Source organism: Camelus bactrianus, chromosome 23, assembly GCF_048773025.1.
Source record: "Camelus bactrianus isolate YW-2024 breed Bactrian camel chromosome 23, ASM4877302v1, whole genome shotgun sequence".
NCBI lineage: Eukaryota > Metazoa > Chordata > Mammalia > Artiodactyla > Camelidae > Camelus > Camelus bactrianus.
Window position 1 is genome coordinate 25,443,068 of NC_133561.1, and position 19,538 is coordinate 25,462,605.

Below are 19,538 nucleotides of genomic sequence, written 5' to 3' on the forward strand. Positions count from 1 at the left end.
GGTATGGGTCTTGCCTCTACCATGTCTCTGCCCCTCCTACTCACCTCATTTCGTTGTTGTTCCTTCCTCGTAACTTTAGTTGTAGACGACCTTCTCTGTGAGTCTTCCCATCTTTCTCACCAATAATGCTCTGTAAACAGTTGTAATTTTGTGTGCTTGTGCGAGGAGGCAAGCTCAGAGTCCACCTGCTCTGCCATCTTGGCCACTCCTCTGTGACCTTCACCATGCACTTTACATTTTAAATGAAGCTATTTACGTTTTAAACATGTGGAAAAACTCAGACTGGAACGTAAAATCAATTTATTAACTAAACTTGGGGCTTGGTATTTAATGGTGATTGTACAAACCATTGGCTTCACAGATCAAAATATAAGATCAATACAAAAGCCTTGTACATTTTTTCTCTTAAAAATAAATAATTCAAAGTACTAAAAGTTGAATTTTTCAAACCCAGAAAAGAGAAGATTTATGGTAGTATAGGAAACTAGACACTCTCATTTTACTGGATAAATCCTGTGGAAAGTCAAACAGATGGTGAAGGATCAAACTTTAACCTATTCCAGGCCATCACAGTAGCACTTATTTCTTACCTGTGGAAGCCACACTTGCCAGAAGAAATGGTTTCAGTTCACATGATGGTTCTATTTAAAGGGGCAAGGTATGAAGCGGTGGTGTTTCACAATCTCCTGCAAGGGCTTCATTAATTAAGCAGCAGTGCAAGATGGAATCAGAGCCCACAATTTCAGGATCCAAGCCCAGATGTACTTCTAAGAGAAATACTTCTCTAAAATTATACTCTTCTATATCCCTATGCAATAGCTTGAACATTTATTTTTCTCAAATGCTGCCCCCTGCAGTTGATTTTGTTTTCAAGCTATTTCGGGAGCAGGTGCCGAAGCTTGGGAAACAGTTTCAGTGCATTCTGTGTTGTCACTTCTATGACTTCTTCCACTGAGATCCCTTTCACCTGGGCAATATATTCTGCTGAGATGGAAATGTTTTGGGGCTCATTCCGTACCTGAAACAGAACAATGCATATGCTAAATCATACATGACACTCACGGAAAGCAATCCTTGGAGACTGTAGATAAAATAGAAGAAAATGAATTGCTAAAAACAACTGATGAGCTCTTCTTTTTTTCAAATGGGGGGAGGTGAAGCTGAGAAGGCCCTGAACTTCAGCTCGTAAGCTACGGCCACAATGTTGATTGTAAGTCTGTGCTGCTCTTGAAAAGAGCCCTGGGGTATTAATAATTGAGGTCCCAGCACCTGGCATATGAAGCAGTCTGCACATAGTGCACACTTGGCAACCTGCCTGACTGATGGATTAACTCTGCTTTGTTGCTCAAATGAGTGCTTGTAATGGTCATGCTTTGCTGCTTGGCTATTTCACCTCACAGGCTACATTACAGTCTGATTCAAGTAATGCCATCGTGTGTCTGGAAGACTACACAGAGTACGTACCCCTATTTCACTGAATCAAAGATGCACTTCGCCCCTATCTTAACATGTCTGAAATTGATATATATTTTATTGACATTCAATGGCATATCAAAGTATAATTGGTAGTGTTTTTTTTCCCTAATGGTCACAAAACAGTGGCACATCTACAATTAGTGGTATTTAGATTTGATGAAATATATTATTATTGTTATTATTAAGTTATCTACTCAGGATGATTATTATGTTCAGAGGAGTAAGATAACTGTTAAGTTTAAAAAAAATTTTTTTTTTTTGAGTAAATGTAGATTTATTTAGAGAGATATATGCTGCATAGAGTATAGGCTGTTTCAAACGGCAAGAGAAAGGCCACAAGGTGTGGGGGTTGGGTGCTCAGGTTAAAGTAAAAGTAGGTACACACTCCACAGAGTGCAGGCTGTCTCCAAAGAGGAGGGAGCAAGAAAGGCGGCCAGGGGCAGTGTCGCCAGTTTTTATGGGCTCTGTAGCTTCCCACGCCTACAAGTGGCAGGACTATTCCAACTACCCTGGGGAAGGGGCTGGGATTCCCAGGAATTGGGCTACCATCCACTCTTTGACCTTTTGTGGTTAGCCTTGGGACAGTCATGGTGTCTGTGGGCATGTTATTTATCATGCTGATATGCTACAATGAGCATATAATGAAGCTCAAGGTCTACTAGAAGTCAAATCTTCAGCCATCTTAATCCTCAAGGCCTACTGGGAGTTGAATCTTCCACCATTTTGGTGTTAATTGCTGTCATTCCGGGCATGGCTGTGCCCTGCCCCCTTCCCTCCTGTCTCATTTCTCCCGTCAGAAATTTTATTCCCATAATCTTATAGGGGTGCAGAGGGGTGATGATTCATCTTTCGAAACTACTTCCAGGCTGAGTAGGGGTGTTGATCCTGCCTATCAAGGAACAAAAATCTCCGAATGCCTAATCTAGGGGCCCCAGGGGCAGGATAAAAAAATAATCTTGATAGTGTAGCCTAAGAAAACAAAGAAAAATGTGCACCAAGATTTAGGTTCAAGGACATTCAACATATTGTTTATAAAATAGTTGACCCTTGAACAATATGGGTTTGAACTGTGTGGGTCCACTTACATACAGATATTTTTCCAATAAATACTACAGTACCACAAGATTCAAGCTTTGTTGACTCTACCAATGCAGAACCACGAAGACAAGGGCTGAATTCACAGATGCAAAACTGCAGATACAAAGGGTGAATACATGCGGATTTTCCACGGTGTGGGGCGGGATGAGTGTTAGCACCTCTAACCCCTCCATTGTTCAAGGGTCAACTGTAAATAACAATATCAAGTTAACTATATTATGGTATATTAACACACTAAAATTTATGCATTTATTAAACCTGATGAGGAAAAGTATATTTATTGACATTTATATATGTTCATCACATAAAAGCACGTTATGAAATGATGTGTTCAGGCTAATCTTACTTTTATGAAAAATATATACGTGTACATATATGGATATAAAAAAATCTAGGACATAAGAACATGCATTTATTTAGTGCTTGCTGTAGGCAAGGTTTTGTTCTAAGCTTTTCATGGAATCTGTCATTTAATCCTCAAAATAACTCTGATATGGGTACTATTATTATTAGCATTCCTTTTTTATAAATAAGAAGATATCCTAAACAGCTAGTAGGTAGCCCAGTTGAGGTTTAGACTTGAGCAATCTGACATGAGAGTTTACACTTTAACCACTATATTATTGTGGTAACCTTTCAGTGGTAGATGGCTCTATTTTCTTGTTTATGATTTTCTATGTTTTCTAATTTTCTAGAACAATCATATTTTGCTTAAAAAGCATATGCAATTTAAAAATTCAATTATTCAATATATATTTTCAGTACCTGCTTAGTACCTGTTTAAATCTAGATGCCAGAGACTCACTATTTTTATCAAATCATCTAAATACAATTATAAAACTGAGTCACAACAGCATTTGAAATTCATTGCTGTTTAGGGAGAAAAAGCTAGATTCTTCTCCTTCTATTTCACACAGTAGTAAGAAGGTAATTCTGTACCATTCTGTCCTACACTCAAACAAAAAAATAACTGGAGTTATGGTCCTTTATTTTCTCATTCCTCTGTCTTCTATATTCTTTTAAGGGCTGATGTATAAAAATAAGTAACTAATTGGGTGTTAATTAGGAAAAATTCACATTGTAATCACAAATAATCATAATTTACTAAAAATTACATCACTACTGCTCCCAAACCTCTGACTCTTGAGTGCCAGTCCTCCAAATCTGGGAGGCATGGAGACACAGATCTGATGGGCAGTCAGGGAACTTAGTAAGCTATACATTGGGAGGTGATTATAACACACACTGTCTAAAGCAAATGAAGTAGATATTGTGGCTTCCTTTCAGAAAACTGCAATTTGTAATAGTTCCAATATTTAAAATATGATTCTCTATATTCTTTGCCTACAATAACAAAAAGTACAGCAAAGATCACATAAATAAATCTATGACTATATCATATTGATATAGTACTTGAACTAAAAGAAACTGAGCCTCATTTTAACATGCTAATTAAAATAAAAATAAACATTTATTGAGCATCTACTATATACCAGACACTGGTAGGCACTTTCATATATATTACTTCATTTAATCCTCACTGTAATAATTCAAAGTATTTTATTATTATTTTGCCCACATTTTATAAAAGAAGAAACAGTTTCAGAGAGCTTAAGTAACTTGCCCAAAGTCACAGAGGTAGTGGGCAGCAGAGATGGAATTTGAATCCAGGTCTTTCTCACTCTAGACAATGAGCTTTTTACTATACTGGTCTAGATTTCAATATTACAAAAATTATGACATGGCATATATAAAATAATATTCTTTGGAGCATAATTAGCTATATTTAGAAAAGACCTGAAATTAAGTTAACATAACCTCTTAACCTAGCATTAAAACAGGATTCCTTCATATTTACACTGTAATGAGAAACACAGCTAAACCAAAAATAGTTCAAACAGTTCAAATGAAAGATACAATTTAAATAATGTAAATATCAGAAAATCATTTACCTGTTTTTCTGGTCCTAGTGCAGGTGAATCTGTTTCTAAGCAAATTGAAGTTAAAGGCAACTGTTTCACAAGTTTCTGCTTCTTAGAGGAAAGAGAAAGCTAGTAAGTTTAAAACATGAAAAATAAAGACCAAAAAAAAGGAGCATTAAACCAAGATGTGAATGCATTTTACTCTGCAAGAACCTATAATTCATGCTTTAATATTAAATCAATAAATGTTCGGTATGTTCTCATCATTCTACTATTAACAGATTTAAACAGAAACGTTCTTTGCCAAAAATTATCCAAAGCTTCCAGGGACCGAAAAAGTAGTATAGCAAAAAATGAAGTACATCTAGCAAGAAATCAAACACCTGACATCACGTGTCCACTGAAAGATCCAGAGAAGAGATTTCTGTTGTTTCTCCACCACCATCACCACCACACTCAGTGTTTCTTTCCACTGCTCATTTTAAATCACTCATGGCTTTATAAAACCACAGTTCATATGCACATTTTAAATTTTAGATTGGGTGGTAGATGATTTTATTTTGTTCATGATTTTCTGTCTAAGGACTACAGTGAACACAATGAGTATTATACCAAAAACATAATTCTCTTGCAGCTACTGTACTTTTAAAGTAAAAAATGGGAAGGAGATACATTAGGCAAAGTGAACACTGTTAGAATAAACTGTTTTAAGGTTAAAATTTCAAAAGCACAGAAATAGGTATATTTATGCACTTTTGGTAGCATGAAAGTTAAATTAGTATAAACCTCCATGAAGGAAACATGACAACATAACCAAAAATTTAAGATGTATACCCTTTTTTTTTTTTCAGTGATTTCATTTATAGGCAATAACTACAAAAGTGAAAATGTGTATTTGTGGATGTACAAAGGTAATCACTGAGCACAGTTTACAACAGTGAAAAATGAGAAACAACCTAATCTTTACTTGAGGTAATGATTAAATAAATTATGGTGTATTCATATTGTGAAATATGCAGTCATTTTAATGACAGTTCATAGTTACAAATACAAATAAATACCTGTGAAGTTGACTCAAAACAAAACAAAAAGAATAAGGTATCTTCTTATTTTATCTGAATCAATGTTAACAATGATTGTCTCTGAGTGGTAGGATTTGAGTTGTCTTGAAATCTGCTCTTTTCCATTTTCTACAATGTACAAATATTATCTTTAAAATTAGAATATATAGCATTTTAGTTCTGGCAAAGAAACAATACCACAGCTAAAGATTACTACTAGTTAAGAAATTTCTCTACAAATAATAAAAGTAGAAAAAATAAAAATAATCTTGGATTATCATTTAACTTGGCCTAACTGACATTTCAAGAACACACCACCCAACAATAGCAGAATACACATTCTTTTTCAAGTATATATGTTCTAATCACCAAGACAGACCATGTACTGGGCCATTAAATTTCAACCAATTTAGAAGAATTAAAATCATACAGTGTATGATTTTAGAATTAAACAGAATTAAAGTAGAAATCAGTAACAGAAAGATATCAGGAAAACCTGTAAGTATTTGGAAATTAAACAACACACTTTTAAACAATTGATATGGTCAAAGAGAAACTCACAAAGTAAATTATACAATGTTTTGAACCAAAAGAAAGTGAAAATACAGCATATATCAAAATTTGTGGATTGCAAGTATAAGAAGTGGGTAGTGCTAATGCAACTCTAGTATTAAATGTATATATTAGAAAACAAATGAGATTTTGAATAAATAATTTAAGATTCTACCTTAAAAAACAATAAAATGAAACTATAAAAAGGAGAATATATTATGATCAAGTAGAATGTATCCTAGGAATGCAAGGTTGGTTCAACATCAGAAAATCAATCAATATAATATAATCAATGGCAAAATAAAGAAAATACACATAATCATCTCAGTAGATGCAGAAAAAGCATTTGACAAACTGAAAATGGCAATAAAATTGACAGAAAATAAACAGTTTCTTAAAAAAATAGAAAAGAAAGAACATTTGACAAAAATCCAACATCCATTTTTGATTTAACATTCTGCTGGTAGTTGTTTATAGTGAAATAAGACAAGAAAAAGAAATAAAAGAGTACAAATATTGGAAAAGCAAAGGTAAAGCTGTCTTCGTTTATAGATGACATGATTGTCTATATAAAAAATCCTGAAAAAACCTACAAAACTCTACTAAAACTAATAATTTAGCAAGGTCACTTGATGAAAGTTTAACATATAAAAATCAGCTGTATTTCCATATACTAACAATGAACAATTGATAACTTACTTTTAAAACAGTATCATTTAAAACAGAATGAAAAATATGAAATTTCTAGGGATAAATATAACTAAATATATGTAGGTTCTATATGCCAAAAATTATAAAACACTGATGAGAGAAATGAAAGATCCAAATAAGGAGATATACTGTGTTCATGTGAATTATCCCCAAATTGATCTATAGATTCAATACAATCCCAATAAAAATCCCAGTCAACTTTTTTGTAGTTTTATGAAGCTGATTCTAATACATACGGAAAAGTGAAGAACTTGGAGTAGTCTAAATGATTCTGAAAATAGATACATACTTGGAGGACTCATACTACCTGACTTTTAAACTTACCACAAATCTAATCACGATAGTGGGATACTGGCATAAGGACAGGCATGTACCAAGATAGATCAATGGTATAGAATTGAAAAATGAGAAACAGACCCTGGTATAAGGCCAATTAGTTTTTTTTTTTAAGTGCCAAAGTAATTTAAGGAAGAAAGAATGGTCTTTTCCACAAATTGTACCAAAACTAGACATCTACTGGCAAAAAATGAATCTTGACTCATACTTCACATCATATATAAAATAGATCACAAACCTAAATGTAAAATTAAATATAAATCTTCTAGAAGAAAATATAAGAAAAAATTTTCGTGACCTCGGGTTAGATAAATTTTTTTTAGATATGACAGTAAAAGTACAAATCCTAAAAGAAAAATACTAATCAACAGAAGTTCATCAAAATTAAGAACTTCTGCTCTTTGAAAGACACTTCAGAAAATGAAAAGACTGGGAGAAGAAATTTTCAAAACATACAGCATATAGGACTTGTGTCCCAAATATATAAAAACTCTGCCAACTCAATAATGAAAAACAGTATTGCTTTCCCCGCCCCTCCCTGCCAAAAGGTGCAAAATATTTGAAAGGAACTTCACCAAACAGAGACATATGGATGTATGAATGGAAATTAAGAATATGAAAAGATGTGCTTATTTTAAATGTCATTAGCCACTGAAGGAATGTAAATGAAAACCACAAAGAATGATGACTCTACCTGTCTCACAGTAGCTAAGAAAATGACACCACCAAGTGCTGGTAAGGATGCAGAACCAAAACTTTGACGTATGACTGGCGGGATTTCAAAATGATTCAGCCACTTTGGAAATCAGTTTGACAGTTTCTTATTAAGGTAAACATATACTTACCTTATGACTCAGCAGTACCACTTCCAGGTATTAATGTGACAAAAATGAAAATATATGTCCAAACAAAGATCTATGTGTGAATGTTTACAGCAAGTCTATTCATAATAGTCCCAAACTGAAACAATTCAAATGATCATCAACTGGTAGGTGGATATGCATATTACTCAACCATGAAAATAAATGGACTACTTATACATGCAGTAACATCAATGAACCCAAAAGCATTAAATAAAAGAAGCCACATCCAAAAGACTACATAAATTATTTCATTTATATGACATGCTAGAAAAGGCAAAACTATAGGGACAGAAATCAGATCAGTGGTTGCCTGGGACGGGAGATAGAATGAGGGATTTACTAGAAAGGAACATGAAGCAATTTTTTGGGGATGATGGAAATATTCTCTATCTTGAATGTGGTGGTAGTTACATGCCAGTATATACTTGTCAAAACACACAAATTTATACACCTAAAAAGGGTGAATCACTATAGGCGTATTCCTCATTAAGCCTGAATTTAAAAATTGTAATTAAAAAAAAACAGATAAATGATCTCTATTGAAGACTTTTTAAAAAATTGGCTATACTTCAATTCTATACTCTTACACTAGTTTTTGAATATTAATAGACAACTTACTGTATTTCATAGAATTTAAGGTGCCATTGATTGTTACATGCATCTCAATTTCACATACAATAAAATATGAAAAAACAAGTATCTTAAAAATGGTGAAATAAGTTAGATTACCTAAATTGGTTTTTGTTACATTGTTCATTGGTATAATTTATATGCCATGATATTCACTCTTTAAAAGTATACAAGTCAGTAGTTTTTACTATATTCACAAGGTTGTACAACCATCATCACTGTTTAATTCCAGTATATTTTCATCACCCTAGAAAGAAACCCTTTACCCACTATTAGCAGTCACTCCTTGTTTTTCTTTTCCCTGGCAACCACTGATCTACTTTTCTGTCTCTATGGATTTGCCTAGTCTGGACATTGGACAAATGGAATGATACAGTATGTGATCCTTTGTGTCTTGCTGCTTTTTTCTTAGCATAATGTTTTCAAGGTTCATCCATGTTTTAGCATGAATCAGTACTTCATTTCTTTTTATGGCTGAATAATATTCCATTGCATGGGTACAACACATTTTGTTCATCCATTCATCAGCTGATGGACATTTACATTTACACTTTTTGGCTATTATGAATAATGCTATAAACACTCCTGTTCAAGTTTTTGTGTAAGTATGTTTTCATTTCTCTTGGGTATCTACCTAAAAGTGGAATTGCTGGATCACACGGTAACTTTATATTTAATGTTCTGAGGAATGAAACTGAGTGGATGTAAAGTGATAACTCATTGTGCCTTTGATTTGTATTTTCATAATGGCTAATGATATTGAACATCGTTTTATGTGCTTATTGGTCATTTGTATGTCTTTTTTTGAGAAATATCTATTTAAACTCTTTGCCAATTTTTAAATCAAGTTATTTGTCTTTTTATTGTTGAGTTGTAATGGTTTTATATATTCTGGACACTAGACCCCTTATCAGATATATAATTGCAAATATGTTTCTCATTCTGTGGGTTATCTTTTCACTTTCTTGATAGTGCTTTTGAGGCATGAAGGTTCAAATTTTCTTTTTATTGTTGAAGTTTTAAATTTTGATGATATCCAATTTAATCTATTTTTTCTTTGGTTTGCTTGTTCTTTTAGCGTCGTATCTAAGAAACCACTGCCTAGTCCAAGATCATAAAGATTTATATCTGTTTTCTTCTAAGAGCTTTATAATTTTAGCTCTTACATTTAGTTCTTTGATCCATTGTTGAGTTACTTTTCATATAAGTGTGAAGTAGGGACCTAGGATTAATTTTTGTAATAAAACCAGAAAAGTATCACAAATATGTAATAAAAGTTCATATTTTAAAGTGTATTTCACAAAGTGTAAAATGAAGTTTAATGAGAGAATTTACCTGTCCACTTCTAACGATAGAAGGCGGAATTGAGAAGAAGTACCCAGCTCTTATTCCTTCCATGGCTACAGATGGCCGACCGTCAAATGCATGAAGCAACACTTTGTCAGCACCTCTCAAAAATTAAAGACAAATCAGAGTCCTATTTTATTTCCTTAATGAGAGATTTCCCATTAATCAAATTGAGCAAGACAGATTTTAAGTAAATGTTGGCCACTGCGATATAAAGATAAGGTTCTGTGACGTCTAAAACGTAGATAAATACAGTGTTCAAATAGTAGAATAAAAATATAGTATATTCTTAATCTTTAGAATAAAACAAATTAAATTGAAATACAAGTTTTTAAGTTATTATTTAAACTTCCTATACCATCATACCTTTTCTAAAAGTTTGTGACTTGTCAAATTACTGTTCTTAATAGGTTTTTAAGCAGTCAAATTGTCCTTAACAAGAACGCTAGTGGAAGAAGAAACAGGGAGATAAATGACCTATAAATTCAATAGTCAGAGTTGGCTTCTAAAAACTACCTCTAGTTCTCAAAGGATGGCTGCTCAGCCTGTATAAAAATCATGCTCTAGGTGATTCCAGAGTGGGTTAGTCCTCAACACTGAGAAATACAATACTTTCTTGTTGCAGGCAATTACATTTACTTCACTGTTTGGTGCTGTTTTTCAAATGGTAGGTGTGACATTTAGTGGGTTACAATCATAAGTAAGTTATGAAATCAATTTAATGGGTCAAGACTGGCCAGCATGTGCTTGTATGATACCTATTACAGATAGCTATACACACATACATATAGATGTACTGCTTCTTAAACTTTGGTCAGTTTTCTGTATGTGTATACACTGAGTCTCAAAGTCTTAGAACCAAAATGTGTACATACTGAGTTTCAAAATAAAATATACTTCTTAGTGTGAATGGCACATTAAACATTTTGAAAAGTAATCCAGTAAGAAGTATTTTTACTTCAGGAACAACTGGTGAAGATGACAGTGTATTTTACATACGATGGCCACAATCTGTATAGTACAAGCCAGAAAATATGCAAAACAGTAACCCAATTATATCACCATTCTTTGCTTTGTTTTTTCCTCTCTCACTAATCAGCTGGTTAAGCTGACTAAAATATAAGAACTGATAATTTTTAAATTAAGGAATATAATTACTTGATTCAGTTTTTCATTTGCTTTATCCTGGTCTCATAATCATAATCACACTGAAAACCTTGTAAATAGTAGGCTGATTTGCAAAACCATCTTAGTTGATTTCCATCTCTACCCTCAACCCATTCCCTTCCCTTTAATAAATCAAATAAAACATGGCTTGTTGTACAAGAACATGGACTAGAATTGTCAAACTGAAATGTTAAACATATTTTTTTCAGGAACCTAAATACCTTGCTCATTTAAGAGGCTGATGGTGGGTCTTCCAGCTGAGCGTGAGTGAACATTTCTGTTTAACAACAAAAAAATTCCTTTTAAGTACTTAATATAAAAGTATTATTTTTGTTATACTAAAGAAATTCAGAGAAAAAGAAATGCAGAGCTCCATTTCAGGAGAATCATTATTTAATTTGCTCTATAAATATTAATAAAGAAAGATGATTAATTAACCTACAAAGGCAAATTTAGTCTTTTGGCTAACTGGACCTGTCTGATTAGGACTTGTCTTTGCTCTTCCTTCTGTTCATCAGTGCCAGCAATTCTAGGGGAGAAATCTAGTCCAACCTGTAACAGAAAAATAAAACAGAATTACATGTTTATGGTTTAACAAACCCCAAAAGATGTACTATGGAGCAATACTGTCCAAGAGAAATACAATGGGAGCCCTAACAAGAGTCACATACACTTTACATTTTCTAGCAGCCACATTAAAAACACTAACAAGAAACAGGTGAAATTATTTTAATAATATACTTTAATCCACTGTACTAAAACACTACCATCATCATTATTAGACAGTAATATTATTATTTTAACACACAAATAAACATCATTGAGTTATTTTACGTTCTCTTTTGGGGGGACGGCACTCTGAAATCCTCTATGCTTTTTACCTTGCTAGCTCATCTCAGTTTGGACCAGTCACATTTCAAGTGCTCAGCAGTTGCATGTGGTCACCACATTGGACAGTGAAGATGATAAATGACTGCTTCCCTCGATACTACTTTGGCATGCATTGCTATAACCTATATTCTGAACGTGTTATTCTTATCATTTATCTTTAATTAGAAGTGGAGTTCATTACCAAGGGATACAATGATTCACAACTATAAATTATTTAATAAAAATGTCCTTTAATTATAAGCTACAACCTATTTAAAGTATCCTTGAACATAGTATTTTAACTAACCAGAGAGATAACTCTATTTAAGCAAAAGTAAAAAAAAAACAAAACAAAAAAAACCCAAAAAGAGCAAAGTATATTGAAATGTTAATAAAGTAGTTTTCTTCCATTAACATAAGCCTATGGTGAGGCTTTCTATTGTTTTATCCCTAAGCGCTTTCAAGGAGGTACTCACAAATTATTCTTCTTCTGAACAGGGTGAACTTAATTATCCAAGTCTATTATAATCACCAATATTGAATTAAGGATTATCTTTCTATATCACATGAAAGTCTGAATTAGAAATCATCTGATCAGCTAGTAGGTATTTACCTCTCCAATTGCCAACAATCGATCCTTATAATTCTCAATAATGGGCAAAGCTACATCCAAATCCTGGGAGAAAAAAAGTAAATTTATTAAAATAGGAGAGGGGAATTGATATTTTATAAACACCTATTATATCCCAGACACGATGCTATACTGGGTCCTTTATGTACATTCAATATCTTGAGGAAGTAGAGGAATAATAATTCTTCCATAATGGTCAATACTTCTACCTGGAAATTTGAGTTACAAGAACATGACTTTTTATGAAGATTCCCACTTGAACACTTTCTTCTGTTTAGGAGGCATTTCCTGGCACTTAGGAGGACTGATTTAAATTTTCTGGAATAGCTGAGCAAGAGAGCAGAAAGCCACCAGGGGGTCACCTTTGTGAGTGAGTTTTGGGGAGTTACATTCTCTTCTTATGGTACTAATGGTTTGTGAGTTTTAACAGTGAAAATTCCATACATCATTTGCATTATTTTCACTGATTTCTTTTGTCTTTATAGTCCTGCTTAGCCTATTTTTATCTTAAAGGTTCAACAATGTAAATACTAAATATCACATACGTGCTTGCATGTCAACTACTGAAGTAATGGTATACCATTAGTTTCCGTGACATTACTACCTCTACTTAAAGAGAATTCCTCCACTTAAAAAGGCAAGGGAAAGACAAATACATGAAATATTTGCTTCTAGATATTTTAAACTACTTTAAGGATTTTAGTCTCAGTATATGTAAATTCAAGGTACTTCTACTAAGGATAATCAGAACAAGGGAGAATCAAGAAAAGGGAGGTAGAGTAGATGGGGGAAGAACAGGAGATTTTATAATTACATCTTGAGAAAGAGAAAAGAAGAGGAGGGAGGGTAAACTCAGGCCTTACACATTCCAGTAGATTCAATGATGGAGAATAATACTGTCAGGAGCTAAGAGTATATAACCCCAGGTATCAGAGATACCTGGGTGTCTGACGATAGCTAAGTAGGTCAAAATGTCAGGCAAAGATTTTCCTCATCAAACATCCAAACTACTCTGTGTCTCTGGAACCTCAGAGGGACTGGAGGAGTTAGAGAGATTACCCAGGAAATGTTTGACACTTAGAAAGTCTTAAGTCTGAAAGAAATTGCACATTTGGATGAAGACCAGATACGGGGAAAAAATGCTTCTTGGAAAATGTATTATCTATAAAAAGAAGCAAAACAAATTTACAATGAGACCATTACAATTCTTATGAAATATTTTGGAAGTTTCTGGCAAGCCAAGGATAGTAAGTAGAAATTAACATAATTCATATCACTAATTTAATATATACAAATGTATTTGTATGTGTGGTCTACCATTTTATTTTAATAGATGTAAAAATATTTATTAAGGACAATCATAAGTCTATTTCTAACTTCAGTTTTATTCCCACTTCCTCCATTAAGGTCTCAAGTTCCTTAACAGCTAATGGTTCTATTGTGGGTTTTTTAAATATCCTATACCTCTACATCCTATGATTGTGAACACTACCACTACATACTTATTCATGATTTACAAATAAGGAAATTGAGACTTGGCGAAGGTTAAGTGCCACAGATTGTAGAAGCCAGTAGGCCAAGTGTCTTTGACTTCAAAGTCCATGCTGTTTCCACTATGCTGCTGAAAGAAGAAAAGCGAGAGAAGGAAGGGAAGGAGGAAGAAAGGGAAGGAAGAAAGAAGGACAAAGGGGAGGGAGGAGGGGACACTTACTCTGAATGATTTAAAATATTTAGAACGGATTTTTTATTAAATAAAGTGTTTAGTCTTCAGAACCTTTAGAACAGGGGTCAGGTGTGTAACAGAAACTAGTGAAGTGGGTTAAGCAGGGACAGGAACCGACTGGACAGCACATGCTCTGCCTGCAGGGGGCAGCAGATTGTGGCCAGTGAATTGTGATGCCCCAGGGTATGGTGGGGGCCTAAATCCTGCCTGGTAATAATAACTATAAATAAATTAATTCAGGAATATGCTGAAAGATTTGTGTGATGCTAGGCAATTTTCATTTTAAAAACCAAGGTAATTTAATGAATATTTTCTACATAACTAACTTTGTACTACATATTGGGAGCTTATAATCTAATCAATACGTGAAAACTAAACCAAGGCATGAACTGCAAGCACATTAGGAATAAAACTGCTTAACAGTGGTCCTTCCCAGAGGGCTTTCTTGAGATGTGATGAGTTCCCATCTGCTTTCAGAATCTAAAATTACCTGAATATTGCTGATATCTTAATTAGTTTTGTAGTTAAACCATCCTGTCAGTTCTACACTCATGCTAAAAATATGCCAAATCCACCCACTTCTCTTCCGCTCCACTGCTACCACTGGTCCAAACCACCACCGTTTCTCACACAGACTATTGTAATAGCCTCCTAACTATTCTCCCTTCTTCCTTTTTTGCCCTCTTCAAAATCAATTCTTCACACCATTGCCAAGGAGATCTTCTCAAAACAGAAACCACATCCTGTCACTCCTCACTTTAAATCCCCCATTGATGTAAACTACAATCCAACAAGGTCCTGTATGAGGTGGTCGGTGATCCCTGCCCAATCCCCTGACCTCATCACCGTTACTTCCCCTTCCCTGTCGTCACATCAGTCCTCTTTCTAGACCACATCAAGCTTATTTCTACCTTAGGACCTTTGCGCTTGGTTGTTTCCTTTGCCTGTAATATCCTGATCCCTCCCTTTGCATGGTCAATTCCTTTGTAGCATTGAGGCTGCAGTTCAAGTGTCACCACCTCAGAGAGGCCTTCTTTGACCTCACGATCTAAAAACCAACATCCATAATCCCCAACACATAATCTTGGTTCATGGTCTTTAAAGCACTTACTATTACCTAAAGTTTTCCTGTGAATGTATCTAATTGCTGATCATCTGTCTGCCCCCACCTAGACTCCAGCTTCCATGAGAGGGATTTTACTCTAGTGCTTAGAGCAGTGCTTGGAATACAGTAGGTGCTCAGTAAACACTTGTCGACTATCTAAATGAATGCCTATTAGTATAATCTCTACATAAATGAAAGAAATACTGTACCTTGTATCTTTATTTTTTCTGGATATTTTATCACTTTTTTGCCAAAGCAATGTGACAACATGATAAGAAAATGTGAAAGCAAGTTGCCTATAACTCGACCAGATCATCACCGCTAGTAGCATTTCTATATTTTTCTCTTTAGTCTTTTCCTTATAGAATATATTTTCACCTGGATGTGACTCATAGTGAATAAACCATTTGGTGTCCTGCTTTTCTCCCTACACTACACTGTAAACATTTCCCACACTGCTACATAAACATTACAATCTTCATTTTTTATAAATGCATTATATTTAACACTCTACAAGTTAACTAGTTATTCATTTATTTCTGAACCTCTAGGCTGTTTCTACTTTTTCTCTATTACAAATAATGCTGCAATGAACATCTTTGTAGAAGACAGAATTTTCTTTTGGATTATCGCCTTGGAATATAAATCAGAAAGAGGAGGATTACTAAGTCAAAAGGTGCTATCATTTTTTATGGTTCTTGTTTCATAGGACTGTTACCTTTAAAGTGACACTTCTTTGATCTTCTGGTGAAACTCCTTGAACTGGGTGAACACCCAAGCATGGCAGGACAAACCCATTATACCTAAAAATGCAGAAGAAATTAAGAAAGCAGGAATATTAGACTAGGAGACAATGTTACTCTAAAGAACAAATAGGAAGGAATTTTCTTAGCGCTATGTTTTTAAGATTTTTTTCTTCTTATTCTCTAAAAACATATTATCAATATGACATCATAACTGCATCCTTATTAACAACTCTTCCTAATTCTTAATGAGAAGTAGCACCTTTCTGAAAGCTTCATGATCTTTTCAAATTCTCCTGAATGTTCAGCAACCACCACAAGAACCATAACATTGGCCTGAAACAAAAATGAATAGAATAGTTAAGAGTTTCAAACAACATACATCCAAGATAATTAAATAAAAAGTTAAAGTCTTCTGTGTTTTCAGTTATCCTTGCTCACTCACACTCCACCAATATAATCAAAATGGCTATCACTGAGTAGTCACTATGTTTCAGGCACTATGTTCAGTGAATATAAATATTAGCTCATTTAATCTACCTACCCCTATGACATAGGCACTGCTATAATCCATTGCATGGCTCAAGAGACAGAGTTTTGGATGGAGCCAAATAACTTGCCCAAGATCATTAGGCCTGTGTAAAACTCTATGTAATCTCCCATAGTGAAAGATGGCTGTATAAAAAAGTGTACTGGCAACCATTTCTGACTGTCACATTCAGGGAAGACCACAAAATGCTAGTTACAATGAATTTCATAAACACTTCCAAAAATTAGTAATTTTTTTCCCAAACAAATCAGAATGCTTCAGAAAACTTTTATAATTTCTCCAAGAACTCCAGAATAATACTAATTTAAGAACTGACAGAATCTGTTCCATGTTGCTGGTGAGCGTGGTGGCTGCGGGAACGTGCCCTGGATTCAGACTATCTTCTATCGCTTTATTAATGGGCATCTTTGGAGATGTATAATCTCTAGGCGTTAGTTTCATCATCTGCAAAGTGGGTAATGGTTGGATATAAAATAGCAGCTTCCTCAGAGGGTTGTGGTGAAACATTAAATGAGATAATGCGGAGAACAGGCGTAGCTCACTGCCTGGCACATAGTAAATACTTAATAAATGCTACTTTTTATTAACTTTTTATCACTGAGGCAAACTCAACATAGTATCTCTAAATTTCAATCTGTTTTAGATCAAAATTAGCAAGAAAACAAAAGCAACAAAAAAGGGCAATTATAGATATTGACTTACTTTCTTGGCTTTCTCCAACACATCATCCAGATCCTAAAATAAGCATAAGTAATCACAGTTATTTTGGATAGATAAGAACCTGTTCCTTGGCTGTGTAGATCAATGTAGTTGAGGCACCATAAAGAGTGACAATGATAACGGGGGAGGGTATAACTCAGTGGCAGAGAGGGTGCTTAGCATGTATGAGGTCTTGGGGTCAATCCCCAGTATTTCCACTAAAAAAAGTTAAATAGATAAATAACCTAATTATTCCCCTCAAAAAAACCTAACTAAATAAATTTTAATTTTTTTTTAAAAAAAGAATGACAATGATGGCAAGGAACAGGGTAGAGGGATGTGCAGAGCCTGTGCTGCTCCACCTTCTGTTTACTCTCAGTAAAATCTGGCTTCTGTTCCCACTCCACTATAACAGAAATTGTTATTCTCAAATATAAAGGACACTTCTTTGTCCTCCTACTCTCCTCCTCAGCAGCAATAGGAACCTCTCATTTGTCCACTCCTTTCCTGAAATATTTTCCACTCTTAGCTTCTACAAACACTACTCTGCAACTGGCTGCTACTTTTCATTCTGGCTGTCTCTCCTCTATCTGATTTCAGGACCTTATGCTTCTCTCTCTGTACTCACCTTAAGTGATCTCATGACTAGGCTCACTTTGCTAATGAGTCTCCAATTTTTATCTCTAGCCTATAATTCTCTCCTGAACCCAAGATTCACATTTTAAAATGCCCAGATGATATCTCCACTTGGATGGATACTGGGTTTCAACCTGTGCCAAATAGAACTCTTTTCTCCCCAACAAACCTATTCCTTCTGCCTGCCCTCTCCAGCCTGTTTTCCCCCATCTCATTAAACAGCACCACCATCTCTCCACAGCATCCTCAAGTTCTCCCTTTCTCTCCCCTTCTACGTCCAATTCCTCTCAGCTCGTACTATACATTCTATCTCTAAAATATGCCTTGAATCCATCTGCTGCTCTCAAACTCCCCTGCAACCACCATCTCTTATCTACAAACTGCAAAAGCCTCCAAACGGGGCATCTAACTTTCACTTCTGCTCTCTTCTATCTATGGGCCAGCATCAGCAAAACGGTTTTTAAATGGATATCAGGTCTCCTTACTCTCCTTAAAAACAAAAACAAAAACAAAAACCTTTTACTGGATCCTCCTTGTGCTTCTAATGAAATCCAAACTCCTTACTGATTTACCTCACCTATCCTCTGCAAACCTCTTCGGTCTGGTTTTATGCTCAAGCTCCATCCAGTAGCTTGGCAGTGCCAAGTTCTACCTTGTTTGGAGGCCTGCAACCTGCCTGCTTTCCTCACCGCCGTACTTCCACCCCCTTGCTTGGCTGGCTCTTTCTAGCCCCAACTTAAGTGTCACTTCTTGAGACGTTTCCGTCTAAAATAGACTCTACTCTTCCTTCTATATTATTAGCCTTTAGTTTTCAATGTAGTGGGTAAAACACTTTGAAACCCCGATTTTGTGTGTATGTGGTTCTTTCTGTTTGCTTCTCTCCCAATTAGAACTGGAGCATGCGGCGTGTCGGAGCGAGCCGGTGTTTTGAGGACCGCGTCCTGGGGAAAGTGGATTCTCAGCCAGGACCTGTGAGGCCAGTGGATAAACAGCCGGGCCAAAGCAGGCAGAAAGACTCCAGTAGCAGGGAACAGCAAATAAAAGCCACGTGGAGATAGAAGTTTATCTTTATTCAGGATCAGAAAGAAAAATCAGTGCGACTAAGATTAAATAGGGAGTAAGGAGCAAATTGCACAGGGCCATAGACAGAGGCCTGGGAGGATTTGAGGCTTCGTCCTAAAGGAGGAGAGCAAGATAACCTGAAGGGAAGAACGGGGGCCTCCCCTCTCCCACGGGCCCGGCCTCGCCCTCACGTACGCGGTCAAAGTCCGGAGCGGAGAGGTGGCAGTGACAGTCCACCAGCCCTACGCCCGCCGCCCCCATGGCCGCAGCCACTGAAGCTCTCCTCTCGTCCGCGGAGTCCCAGCCGGAACGCTGCTGCCGCGGCGGGCCGAGTTTCCGGCCGGACGCTTGCTCCT

The 19,538-nt window shown here is 35.3% G+C and overlaps 1 protein-coding gene across 4 annotated transcripts; it reads right to left on the reverse strand.

Moving 5' to 3' along the window:
• Nucleotides 1–283: 283 nt before the first annotated feature.
• Nucleotides 284–19,532, reverse strand: TATDN3 (TatD DNase domain containing 3). Of its 4 annotated transcripts, none has more exons than XM_010949494.3 (10): nt 19,378–19,532; nt 17,488–17,520; nt 16,498–16,571; nt 16,211–16,295; nt 12,647–12,709; nt 11,606–11,715; nt 11,385–11,440; nt 9,985–10,097; nt 4,527–4,625; nt 284–1,018 (listed from the first exon to the last, which is right to left on the reverse strand). In XM_010949494.3, exons 1-10 carry the CDS (start codon nt 19,441–19,443, stop codon nt 875–877), a joined length of 843 nt encoding a protein of 280 aa, XP_010947796.1. In that variant the 5' UTR covers nt 19,444–19,532; the 3' UTR covers nt 284–874. The 4 variants fall into 4 exon arrangements, 3 of the variants coding, with proteins under 3 accessions (XP_010947796.1, XP_010947799.1, XP_010947798.1); XM_010949497.3 differs by having other exon boundaries at nt 4,527–4,604; nt 19,378–19,528; XM_010949496.3 differs by having other exon boundaries at nt 4,527–4,607; nt 19,378–19,528.
• Between the last annotated feature and the right edge of the window lie 6 nt (nt 19,533–19,538).

What these genes read in the sequence shown, in the direction of transcription:
- TATDN3 (XM_010949494.3), bottom strand. Translation starts at nt 19,443, where the DNA reads ATGGGGGCGGCGGGCGTAGGGCTGGTGGACTGTCACTGCCACCTCTCC. An exon ending in AAAGAAGTGTCACTTTAAAG is followed by an intron (nt 12,710 to 16,210) that starts GTAACAGTCCTA and finishes TTTTTCTCCCAG; the next exon opens with GATTTGGATGTAGCTTTGCC. An exon ending in CTATCGTTAGAAGTGGACAG is followed by an intron (nt 4,626 to 9,984) that starts GTAAATTCTCTC and finishes TAAACTTACTAG; the next exon opens with CTTTCTCTTTCCTCTAAGAA.